General features: G+C 35.4%; 1 protein-coding gene across 1 annotated transcript in view; it reads right to left on the reverse strand.

Annotated features, from left to right (window-relative positions):
- The window catches only part of LOC103201376 (dystrophin-like), a 2,052,823-nt gene that overhangs the window by 1,872,204 nt on the left and 168,581 nt on the right, over window positions 1–12,038 (reverse strand). The window contains exon 9 of the mRNA XM_042781676.1: window positions 864–1,105. Within this exon, the coding sequence (XP_042637610.1) occupies window positions 864–1,105 (242 nt within the window). The remainder of the gene's footprint in view (window positions 1–863; window positions 1,106–12,038) is intronic.

Consider the following 12,038-nt stretch of genomic DNA (forward strand, 5'->3'; position numbering starts at 1 on the left):
AAACAAATCTGCTTTGTAAATTTGCACCAAAAGCACAATTAAAAGAAAAGAAAAAGAAAGTCCTTGGCAGAAGATGAGCGCTTGTCCTCATCCCTCTTTATTATTTGGTTTAGTTAGTGCGTAGCCATGTCCAGATCCTGGAACAGGGTAGAGATTGAATTAAGACTTTATTTTCCTGGATCTTTTCTTGTAAGGTTGCCCCAGTCTGGCTCTTGAGTCTACCATGGGAAATTTCATTCTCTCCTGGAGTACTATAACTTCTCTCTTCATTCATTCTTTCTAGCCTAAGTGTTTTAACAGCACTGCTGCTTCTAAGCCTGAGTTACTACATTGGGCTTTGTGGTTCCTCTGTATCTCAACCATGACTTTGAAAAATATCTCTTTATAAAGAAACTTTTTTCAGATTATCCTACTTAGATGTGCCATTTTTTTAAAAAGACATTCCATATGTATCTGATTATTTAGTATATCTGCTTGTTGCAGATATTTCTCTCTGGTTACTCTTGTGGACTCCACTTTTTCAAAATATGTTTGGAGTTTTTCTCTTAGCACAAGAGGCCATAAGAAAGAGCTGCAGATTGTAGACCATTTTCATAGGATATATTCAGTTTCCACCCTCTCAACACCTCCTTTTTTGAGAATTGAATAAATCAATCAGTCATGTGCAACTATTCTAAATACATTTTTGGAAGGGGAGGCTTGGGCATTTCTATATAAGAACAGATATTTACTTATATTTGGATCCTTTCTGTGTTCCTCAGAAGGTGAAACTTTCAAACTACACATTTTTTTATTTTCCTCTTAGAAATTACCAATAAATTCATATTGTTCATGCTCCAAAGAGAAGGAGGAAATATTCTTACCTTACAGATTTTTAACTGACTTTTAATCGCTGTTGGATCTGATGTGGTGGTGGGTTGGGATTTCAACCAATTTTCAGCTGTAGTTGTCATCTGTTCCAATTGTTGTAGCTGATTGTAGAAAGTGATGATGTTGTTCTGATACTCCAGCCAGTTAAGTCTTTCACTCAGTAACTGGCAGAACTCATCCCACCGGTTGTTCAGTTGTTCTGAAGCTTGCTTGATACTATCAGCATTAACACCCTCTAGAAAGAAAGATGTTTAAAATACACCCACTGAAGACAAAAACTGCAAAGCAAATGATCAGAAAACAAACAGATCTCAAGTCTAAAAGCATTCATTACAAGAATGATTTCAAACAAATGTTATTTTCTGATAAAAAAAGTAAAAGTAATAAAATGATTTATAATTTGTGACTGCAAATTATTAGAGTTGCATCTTATGAAAGAGCATGAGTGATATAAAAATATAAATGAGGATACATAGTTATAGAAGAGTTGAATATATTTAATTAAAACAATTAACATTGATATTATTAATATGTACCTATGAAAACTAATTTCCATTTTTATTCTTGAAAAATGGTTTGGGGAGTTAAGTTAAATATTAGTATTTGCATGTATTTTCAAAGAGGAAAAAAGTGAGAATTTATCAAAGATTAATAATTCTGTTTCCACTCTAGAAGGCCAGAAATGAACAGATTGTCCATGGGGCCCAAGGAAGTGAAACAAGCAATATTGATTTTTTTCATTTACAAATGTGGAAGTACATCTAAAAATGTAAATATACACACACACACACACACACATACATAAAATAAACCCTAAAGATGCTCTGGTAGCATAGTGGCTAAGGCACTTGACTGCTCACCAGATGGCTGGCGGTTCAAACCCACCAGCCACTCCCCGGAAGGAAGGTTGGGCAATCCTACTTCCGTAGTGATACTGCCTCGGAAACCCAAGGAGGGGTCGCTATGAGTCAGGGCCGACTCGACGGCACATAACAACAACAACAACAAAGATGCTCTGGTGGTGTAGTATTTAAGGCATTTGGCTGCTACCCAAAAGGTAGATGGCTCAAACCCACAAGCTGCTCTGCAGGAGAAAGATGTGTTAGTCTGTTTCCATAAAGATTTACAGACTTGGAAACCCTATGGGGGTCGCTATGAGTTGGAATTGACTCTATGGCAGTGAATTTGGTTTTGATATAAAGCCTAACATAAGGAAAAAAAAAATCTATCAAAGACAAAATGTAAACACAAGCTCCTCAGTATCATCCTTACCCTTCTGGAGCACCTACTACATACCAGGAAATCAATCAGATTTATTCATGTATAGTATCTCATTAAAAATTTGTGATATTGTATTATATGATTAATGTCAATCACAGTACATATTATCCTATAAATAGTATGAGAAAGTATAGCAACACCATCTAATGTGATGGCTTAAAATATTCAAATGCTTTAAACTTAGTTAAAAAATTTTAGACTTTCTTAGATATATTAATATATATGCAGTGACTTCCAAAATTAATGATGTTACATAAAGAGGAAAAGAGAGGTTAAAGATGTTATTATGAGTGCTAAAACATACCTGTGTTAGCACTGATAGTTTTTTTGTATTTTTATATTATTGAATATTTTAATGTATCCTATTCTGGCATCTATCCACAGAGATTTTACAAGAGAGTATAAGTTTACTATGAGATGCTTTTTCTAAATTAAAATATCTAAGGAGTAAGGTGATTTAGTAAGCTGTCTAACAGAACAAGTAAATTATTCAAAATTCTGAAGAATAGCTAACATAAAACCTGTGGGTTTCCTAAGTTATGCATGCCTCCCACTTTATCCTTTGTAAAGATCAAAATAAATGTGGATTACAATTCAATAACTATATATTTATCATCTTTCATATTCACCTGCTCAGATTTTTAAATTTTCATGTTGTTGTGATCATCTTATACTGCCACACTGTATCTATCATTTCATTTGAAATATGACTCTAACTCTATTAATGTCAGAGTATGACACTACACAGGATGATACTATTATGTTAGGTGCCATTGAGTCAGCTCCGACTCATTGCAACCCTATGTATAATACAATGAAACACTGCCCAGTTGTGCAACATCCTCATAATCCTTGCTATACCTGAGCCCATCATTGTCATCACTGTGTCAATCTATCTCGTTGAGGGTCTTCTCCTTTTTTGCTGACCCTCCACTTGGAAGGTGGAGAAAAGAGGATGACAATGGGGGAAAAAATTGCAAATATTGCCGACAACTATTTTTTTCTTCTTTCTGTAGTTGATAAACTTTTAAAGAAAAAGTTGAAAAAAAAAGTGTTTTGGTTCTCTTGTGCTCCTCCAACAGAAAATACCACAAGTGGATGGCTTTAACAAACACGGATTTATTCTCTGAAAGCTTAGTAGGCTAGAAATCTGAGTGCAAAGTACCAGCTCCAGAGGCCTGGTGAAGGCCCCTCGACCTTGGGCTTTAGCTCTGCCACTTTCTCCCAGCCCAGTGGAGCTGGAGGCATCTCTTAACTCAGGCAGCTTTGGGCTGCTGAGGCTGACAAACCCAACATTGAAAAGTAAAATGGCACAGTTCCAATATTATCAAGCAACATGGAAGGCCACTAGTTCAAGTTCAGAAATAGTCCCAAGATTGGCATGCAACATGTCAGACTACTGAATGAAAACTTGGCTATATGCAGGGTCCAAGCCTGCCAAAAAGCTCAAGATCTTTCTCAAACTGTCTTCATATATACTGGAACCAGAAACATCCCTAAAACAGCTACTCAGCTTCTCACAGTAGATGCCACCACGGAGTTGATGACCAGTCTCATCATGGGGAATGACTACATCTAGCTGCCAAGCCACTCAAAACCAGGCCCAGCCAAGTTGACACATAGCCATAACTACAACAAAAAGTGTAAGAAAGATAACATATTCATGTCCCTGTATATCAAGCTACAAAAAGAAGTCCATGGTTTCCCAGAGCTAAATATTCTTCTAATACTCTCCTAATACTTAAAGAAGCAATTGTCCTTATTGAAACATCTGAATGTGTGGCGAGTATGCTGTTTGTCATAAGTTAGTTTTGAGAAATGATCAATAATTATGCCAAAATATATTTTTGGAGATGCCATTAGTAAGTACACTTGTAAAATGATTAAGTTTGCTACAAAATAGAAGAATCCACAACTTCAGTCATATAAAAAAACTAACAAACATAGGTATTCAATTTGAGAAAAATAATATGGTGGTCAAATGTTAACATTATTGATGAAAAATAGATAAGCATAATTTCAAAAATCACAGAGAGAAATATTAGCATTACGTTTGGTCATGTTTAGCAACATGTCATGGGTCTAAATGAGCAAATGTTTAGGAGAAAATTATTTTAGCCTATGTTGAACTTGAACAAAACTTAGAAGAAAGAAGTCCATGATGAGTGACAAGTCAATATAAACCAGGCATGAGGTAGGCAAGTGTATGATGAGTCTTATTTAGCATTTGCCAGAATGATAAGAGAGCACAGATAGCAATCTCTCTCTGCCCCTGAAAAATATCAACTATAGGAAGAGTTTAGTATTTGAAAAAATGAAGCCATAAGATAATTCTCAATATTATTAATCTATAATTCAGTTTTTGAAGAAAAATATTTAATGAAACATTTATTGAACATGTAAATGAAACTATTAATCTATAATAATTTAATTAGTCAAAAGATAAACTGTAATAAAGTACACATAAGAGTTATTTAGCATTGTTTATACAGAGTTTATACAGTTATTTATTAGGATCTAGGGATAAGTTTTAATGAGTCATTGTTGATCATTAGCAAAAGTTATAAGCTCAATATGTTGTGCCAAAAAATGTTGAGATGCTAAACACCACCATAAAGGGAATTAAATAAGAAAAGTCAACTTTGTGCAAACCAAAACACTATGAAATTTTTAGTAATCTCTATTTATTATTCTATTGATTTGTATAACTTAATAAAGGCAAATATATTGCAATGATGAGAAACAGAGGACTTCTATATTAGGATAACAAACCCACCAGCCACTTCCCAGAAGGAAGGTTGGGCAATCCTACTTCCATAGTGATACTGCCTTGGAAACCCAAGGAGGGGTCGCTATGAGTCGGATTTGACTCGATGGCACATAACAACAACAACAACAACAGGGGAGAAGGGAAGACAAATACAAAAGTCATCAGAGATCATTCTGATATTCAATGCATCTGAGTTCAAACTTGACTCCTCCCCATTGTATGTGGGTGAGCTGGGGTCATTTATTTAATCCTATTAGGTCTCATTTTTCTCATTCAGGAAATGAGAGGGAAAATTGAATAAACATCATGGCTTTACGATCAGGGCTCTAAGAATTAATGTAAATGAAGTATATGAATTACTTGCACATAGTCTGAAACATACCAGACAACCAATAAATATTACCAGTTACCAGTTGCCATGAAGTTAATTCCAACTTCTGGTGACCCTGTGTGTGTCAGAGTTGAACTGTGTGCCATAGGGTTGTCCATGGCTGATTTTTTAGAAGTAGATCAACACGCCTTTCTTCCAAGGAACTTTTTGGTGGATATGAACCGTCAACCTTTCAGTTAGCAGCTGAGTGCCTTAACTGATTGTACCACCCAAGTACTATGTTAACATAAAGGAAATAAAAAAAATAATATGTAATAAAAAATAAAAGAGGGCTGATGCCTCAAATGTTGAAATTTGAAATGAGAGGAGACCTTTTAATGACTGAAGGAAGTCATTTAGGAAAAAACCAAGCTCCAATATCTTTATAATTATTGCTAACTTAATAGAGATATGAAATTAATGTTGAGTATAGAAAGTATAGGTATAAAATTTGAAAAGAGGTTATATCAATAACCAGTGATGCTTTCATAAGAGCTTATTAGGGAAATGTGGAATATTTGCTAATTCATTTGTAATCACTTTATGTTGAAATTAAATATGACAACCATGCCAAAAATTAAAAACAAGAGTTTCTGGATTTCATTGACAAAGATAGAATATTGACCTCTGATAATCAGGAGTGTTATTATGAAAGATTTCTATGTAAATATTGTATTAATTCATGAATGAATATACCAAAACAAAAACCAAACTTACTGCTATCGAGTCAATTTTGACCCCTAGGGACCTCCCATTGGGTTTCCGAGGCAACCCATCTGCCTTCCTTGGAGCAACTGGTGGATTCGAACCGCCAACTTTCTGATTAGCAGTCAAATGACTTAGGCACTACACACCAGAGTTCCTTAGGAATGAATGTTCCTCCTGTTTAACTACAGTGTAACCTGCCCTTCTGAAATAAAAACTCCTCCAAGATAAATGTCTCCATTGGTAGAGTTCTCAGATTAGAATAGGAACTGAATGAAAACTTGTTACCCACCCAACACCAATTCGATAGCTTATTTCACACAAATGAAAACAATAAGGGGGGTATATACACAGTAACAAAACAAATAAACACAAGCTCACAGTCTCACATGCTTCCTGATTTAAAACAGTTGAGAGAGATCACCTTACTTAATGTATCTTTCTTATATAAATTTAGTGATACCATTATTTTTCCTTCATTAATTAATTGTTCATCTATTTATCAGAGATATTATAAGAAGGTCCGACAAAAAGTCTACAGAATAAATAAGAGTCCAAATACTCTCCATGTGGATATTAACATATGAATAATTTTACTATTATATATAACTGTTTTATTTTTAAGTATTTCATAAACCTCCCCTGCACAACTGAGTATTTTAAATTTTATGACAGTTTCTAAGTGTAACAGTCTGCAAAGTTTTAAAGTAATCCATCATGTGAGCATTTGTTTTTCTTTTTTTTTTTTTTTTTTTGTTACTTATTTAAGAGGGCAAACACTAACTCGCCAGACGTTATGAACAATACTTATGGAAACCATTTTAGAGTAGCAAATTAGAATCTCAGCGATAATGGATCATAATCCATTCACATCTCATATTCTAAACAACCCCTGAAATAGGCTATGAATAAATATATTGCACCCAGAGGAAATGGATCATTACTTGAAGTGCATCCATTAATTTTATTACTTGTGTACAGTGCATAATAGACTATTAAAATAATTTCAATTGTGCACCACCTTCCATGAAAGTACTTCAGAACTGCCACTTAAAGTGAAATATTCATCATCAAGAATATTCATCATTAACCACGAAGCCAGGGTAGAATAATGCAAAACCTGTGTTTGCAGTGCTCTTAAATTAGAAGAAGATTTGGAATGAAAACTTAAAATAAAGTTCTTAATAAAGAGTCTCCTTATTTTTGTTTCACTTCAAGTGAAGGTCATTACAAATCCATTTGGCATCCCATACAACAGCCCAAAATGTAATGGAATTTTATTCAGAATTCATAAAGATAGGGCCAAGTATCGTAGACTAAATTGCTAGATGCTTCTTTGAGCACACTAACTTTTATACCACTAGTACTTCATGCTTAAAAAAACATTAAAGGCAGATTTTAAAAATTAATAGTTTACATAAAATTCATACTCCTAGTATGTACATAACATAAATTTCCTAATATATCCATTTTTATTTTTCCTATTTCAAAACATCATAGAATTATAAGGTTAAAAAATCAGATTCTTACATAATATTCTGGTTTTTTTTTTGTACTCATTTCACACAATGGCAGGGACAACTATGATCTCCTCCCTTAATACACACACACACACACACACACTTAACTATAAACATAAGCACTCACACAGGGACAGAAACTCTTCTTTTTGGAGATTAGAGTTTAACCAAGAAAAACGTGTCTGCCAATTAACAACATTTATTGAGTGTGAACTTTGCATAGAGCATTATTCCAAGTGCCATGGGGAGAAACAGGAAACATAAATCAAACTGATGGGAACTGAGGAAGGAATAAGGTAAGAGGATGTGAGTGCAACTGGGTAAGCTTACTCATTCACTAAGGAGGGCCTGGACTACTGCAAAAGGGACTATTTCCATGTCCCACTATTATGTAGGTGCTCTGGTAGCATAGTGCCTAAGGCATTTGCCTGCTATACAGAAGGCTAGTGGTTCAAACCCACCAGCCACTCCTTGAAAGGAAGGTCGGGCAATCTACGTTTGTAGTGATACCACCTTGGAAACCCAAGGAAGGAGTTGAATCAACTCTACAGCAGTGAGGTGTTTTTGTTTTTGTTTTTCACTGCTATTTAGACCAGTTGCACAATCTCTTCTCATTATGTGATTAAAGCAGTTATTGCCACTGAAAATCCTTCACAGTTGTGTCAGGATCATGAGACATTTGTTTATGAGGTGAGCCAAACTGACTATAATGCCTGCCCTCGTCCATCTGAACAAAATTGTTGCCAGAACTCAAATGGCATCTTTCATACGAAAATACTTAATGAGCTATAAACCAATACATTAAACATGCATTTACTAAGTTAATAGTATAAAGAAGAGGATCCCTTTTCTGTATTATCAACCTGTGATATTTAATTACAATTCTCAGCAGACTTACTATTAGGTAGCACCTTAAACACTATAGTCTAGAATTCAGGGAATGATGGTGTAGAGATATTCTTTGAGTCTAATATAGTGATAATTATTACTTTTACTTAAACATTTCCTTAATGTGATTGTCCTCAGGCTCTTAATTAACACACAGAAAACCACAATTGAAAATTAAAAATGAAGGCTGACTTAATATAGAAGATATCACCAACCTTACAAGGTAATTATGTACTAGCATCTCTAAAAATTGAGGTGAAAACATTATATAGCTTAAAGAAGGAGAAATTGAACTATGTGCATATGTGTTTTTAACTGAATGTTTTGATGCAACTTGTTTTTGTAATTTTAATGTTAATAAGGGAAAACAATATATCAGAAACAGGCTTTTTTTATTATTTTTAGAAGTGGTTGATAAGGAGCTCCAGTGACATAGTGTCTAAGGGATTTGACTGCTAACCAGAAGGTTGGCAATTCCAACCCACCAGCCAGGGAAGAAGACTTGGCAATCTACTTTTGTAAAGATTTACCACCATGGAAACCCCAGGGGGATCGCTATGAGTTGGAATCGACTCTATGGAAGTGAGTTTGGTTTGTTTCTTTGGTATGTATTGATAAAAAAGACTCACTACCATTGACTCAGATCTGACTCATAGCGACCCCTCCTTGGGTTTCTGAGGCAGTATCACTACGGAAATAGATTGCTCAATCTTCCTTCTGAGTAGTGGCTGGTGGATTTGAACTGTCAGCCTTCTGGTTAGCAGTCAAATGCCTTAGGCACTATGCTACATTGAGAATGAAATCTAATCATAAAGAAATAAAGGCAAAAGGAGAGAAATCTGTTTAGATATCATCCTGAAATTTCATAAATCTCACTCACACACTGGAAGGTTTTTGCCTAGAAGTATGCAAGATCAGTTTTTTTTTTTTAAGTGTCAAAATAAAATCTTAGGGAAGCAGAATTCAGAAATTAGTAAGATTGTTTATTAAGCTGTTATCTTTTTCTAAATTTTATATTATGTTATATAAGTTTTGTATTTCAAAATGTTAATAAATCTTAAAGAAGGTCACAGCCTTCTTTTTTGCAAAGGGAAATTTATAAAAATTCTTTTTAACAAACTCCTCTCTCAGAAAACTGCAACAGCAAAAGACATAGATCATTAGGTACCTTTGTTATTCTTGATCTTAACCTCATGAAAGTTCTAGGAGGTTAACAATTTCTTGAGACTAAGGTTATGATCTTGATCTTACATTTTGACAGTAAACTTCACAAAGATTATATTTCTGGAAAAAAGTATCTAGTGTGAAGAGTTTCTCTTTATCATCCTACATGGTCATGCTACTCCACATCCTTATCCATTCCAGTGATGTGGATACTGTTGTTGTTGTGTGCCGTCGAGTCGGACCCGACTCATAGCGACCCCTCCTTGGGTTTCCAAGGCAGTATCACTATGGAAGTAGATTGCCCGACCTTCCTTTTGAGGAGTGCTGGTGGGTTTGAACCGCCAGCCTTCTGATTAGCAGTCAAGTGCCTTAGGTACTATGCCACCAGAGCTCCTGATGTGGACACTATTGTTGTCATTATTAGGCCCTGTTGAGTTAGTTCCCACTCACAGTGAGCCTATGTACAACAGAATGAAACACTGTTTGATCCTGCAACATCCCCACAATCAATGCTACCAATGGGTAATCCATCTCATTGAGGGTCTTTCTCTTTTTAGCTGACTCTCTTACCAAGAGTGATGTCCTTCTCCAGGGACTGGTCCCTTCTGATAACATGCCAAAAATACATGAGGTAAAATCTCACCATCCTCACTTCAAAGGAGCATTCTGGCTGTATTCTTCCAAGACAGATTTGTTTGTTATTCTGCAAGTCCATGGTATATTAAATATTTTTACCAATATAATATTTCAAAGGCTTCAATTCTTCTTCAGTCTGCCTTATTCATTGTCCAGCTTTCACATGCATATGAGGTAACTGAAAATAACATGGCTTGGGGCAGGTGCACTTTAGCCCTTAAGGTGGCATCTTTGCTTTCAAACACTTTATAGAGGTCTTTTGTAGCAGATTTTCCTAATGCAATACTGTCGTTTGATTTCTTGACTGCTGTGTCTATGGGCATTGACTGTGGATCTAAGTAAAGGGAAATACTTGGAAATGTCAATCATTTCTGTTTATCATGATGCTGCTTCCTGGTCCAGGCTGTAGTAGTCTTTGATCTCTGTCAGGAGCTGCTTCAAGTCTTCTTCACTTGTAGCAAGCAATGCTGTGACTTCTGCATATTCCAAAGTGTTAATGAGTACTCCTCCAATCTTGATGCCACATTCTTCATAGAGTCTAGCTTCTCAGATTATTTGCTCAGCATACATATTGAATAAATATGATGAAATTATACAAGCTTGATGGACACCTTTTACAATTTTAAACCACACAGTATCTCCTTGTTCTGTTATGACTGCTTCCTTGTCTATGTACAAGACTGGCATGATCACAATTAAGTGTTCTGAGTTTCCACTCCTCACAATGCTATCCATAATTTGTTATAATCCATACAGTCAAATGTCTTTGCATACTCAATAAAACACAGGTAAACATCTTTCCAATATTCTCTCCTTTCAGTCAAGATCTATCTAATATCAGCAATAATTTCCCTTTTTCTACATCTAAATGCAACTTGAATTTCTGGCAGTTTCTTGTCAATGTGCTTCTGCAATCTTTTTGAATTATCTTCTTCAAAATTTTACTTGTTTGTGATATTAATGATACTGCTCAGTAATTTCCACATTTCATTGGATAATCTTTCTTTGGAATGGACATGAATATGGATAACTTGCAATTGATTGACCCTGTAGCTGTCTTCCAAATATCTTGGCATAGACGAGGAAGTGCTTCCAGTATTGCATTTGTTTGCTGAAACATCTCAGTGGGTATGCTGTCAATTCCTGGAGTCTTGGTTTTCACCAATGCCTTCAGTGCAGCTTGGACTTCTTCTGACAGTACCATAGATAGGATTATTTTTTTTTATTTTCAAACTATGTATTTATTTTTATTTTAAGAGCTTGTTTAACATTCAATGCTACGTGAACATTCAGTTTCACTCGACATTTACCATGTCCAGCCCCAACCCAGTCACCTTTACTCCCTGCCCTGATCCTTCCCCCTATGCCTCTCATAATCATGCACTACTGTTTGTCCTGCATTTCCTCAATTTGAATGCTGGTCCTCTGGTGTCCCATGGTCCATTGCTCCAATAAATGCATTACCATAGAGTATGAGGATGCGTCATCCTGGGTTCAGTGGTCTGCATGTACATCTTGTTAACTATTGGGCTGAGAGCTAGCCCCTGGGGGTGTGCTTCATTCCAGGTGAAGAATATATTCCAAGGCCATAGTTTCAGGGATCTCTTGATAAAACATTAGCTCCTGAAATGTTTGAGCATTGACTAATTCTTTTTAGTAGAATGATTCTGTTTATTCCTTCTATATTCTTTTTTTAAAAAAATTTTATTGTGATTTGGGTGAAAGTTTACAGAGCTAATTCACTTTCCATACAGCAGCTCACATACACTTTGTCTCATGACATTGACTACAATTTACCACAATGCAACAGCTCCCCTCCCACTTCCTTCCCATA

The sequence above is a fragment of the Orycteropus afer genome, unplaced genomic scaffold, assembly GCF_000298275.1.
Source record: "Orycteropus afer afer isolate SDZICR_OR568_19922 unplaced genomic scaffold, OryAfe1.0 scaffold00148, whole genome shotgun sequence".
Classification (NCBI taxonomy): Eukaryota; Metazoa; Chordata; class Mammalia; order Tubulidentata; family Orycteropodidae; genus Orycteropus; species Orycteropus afer.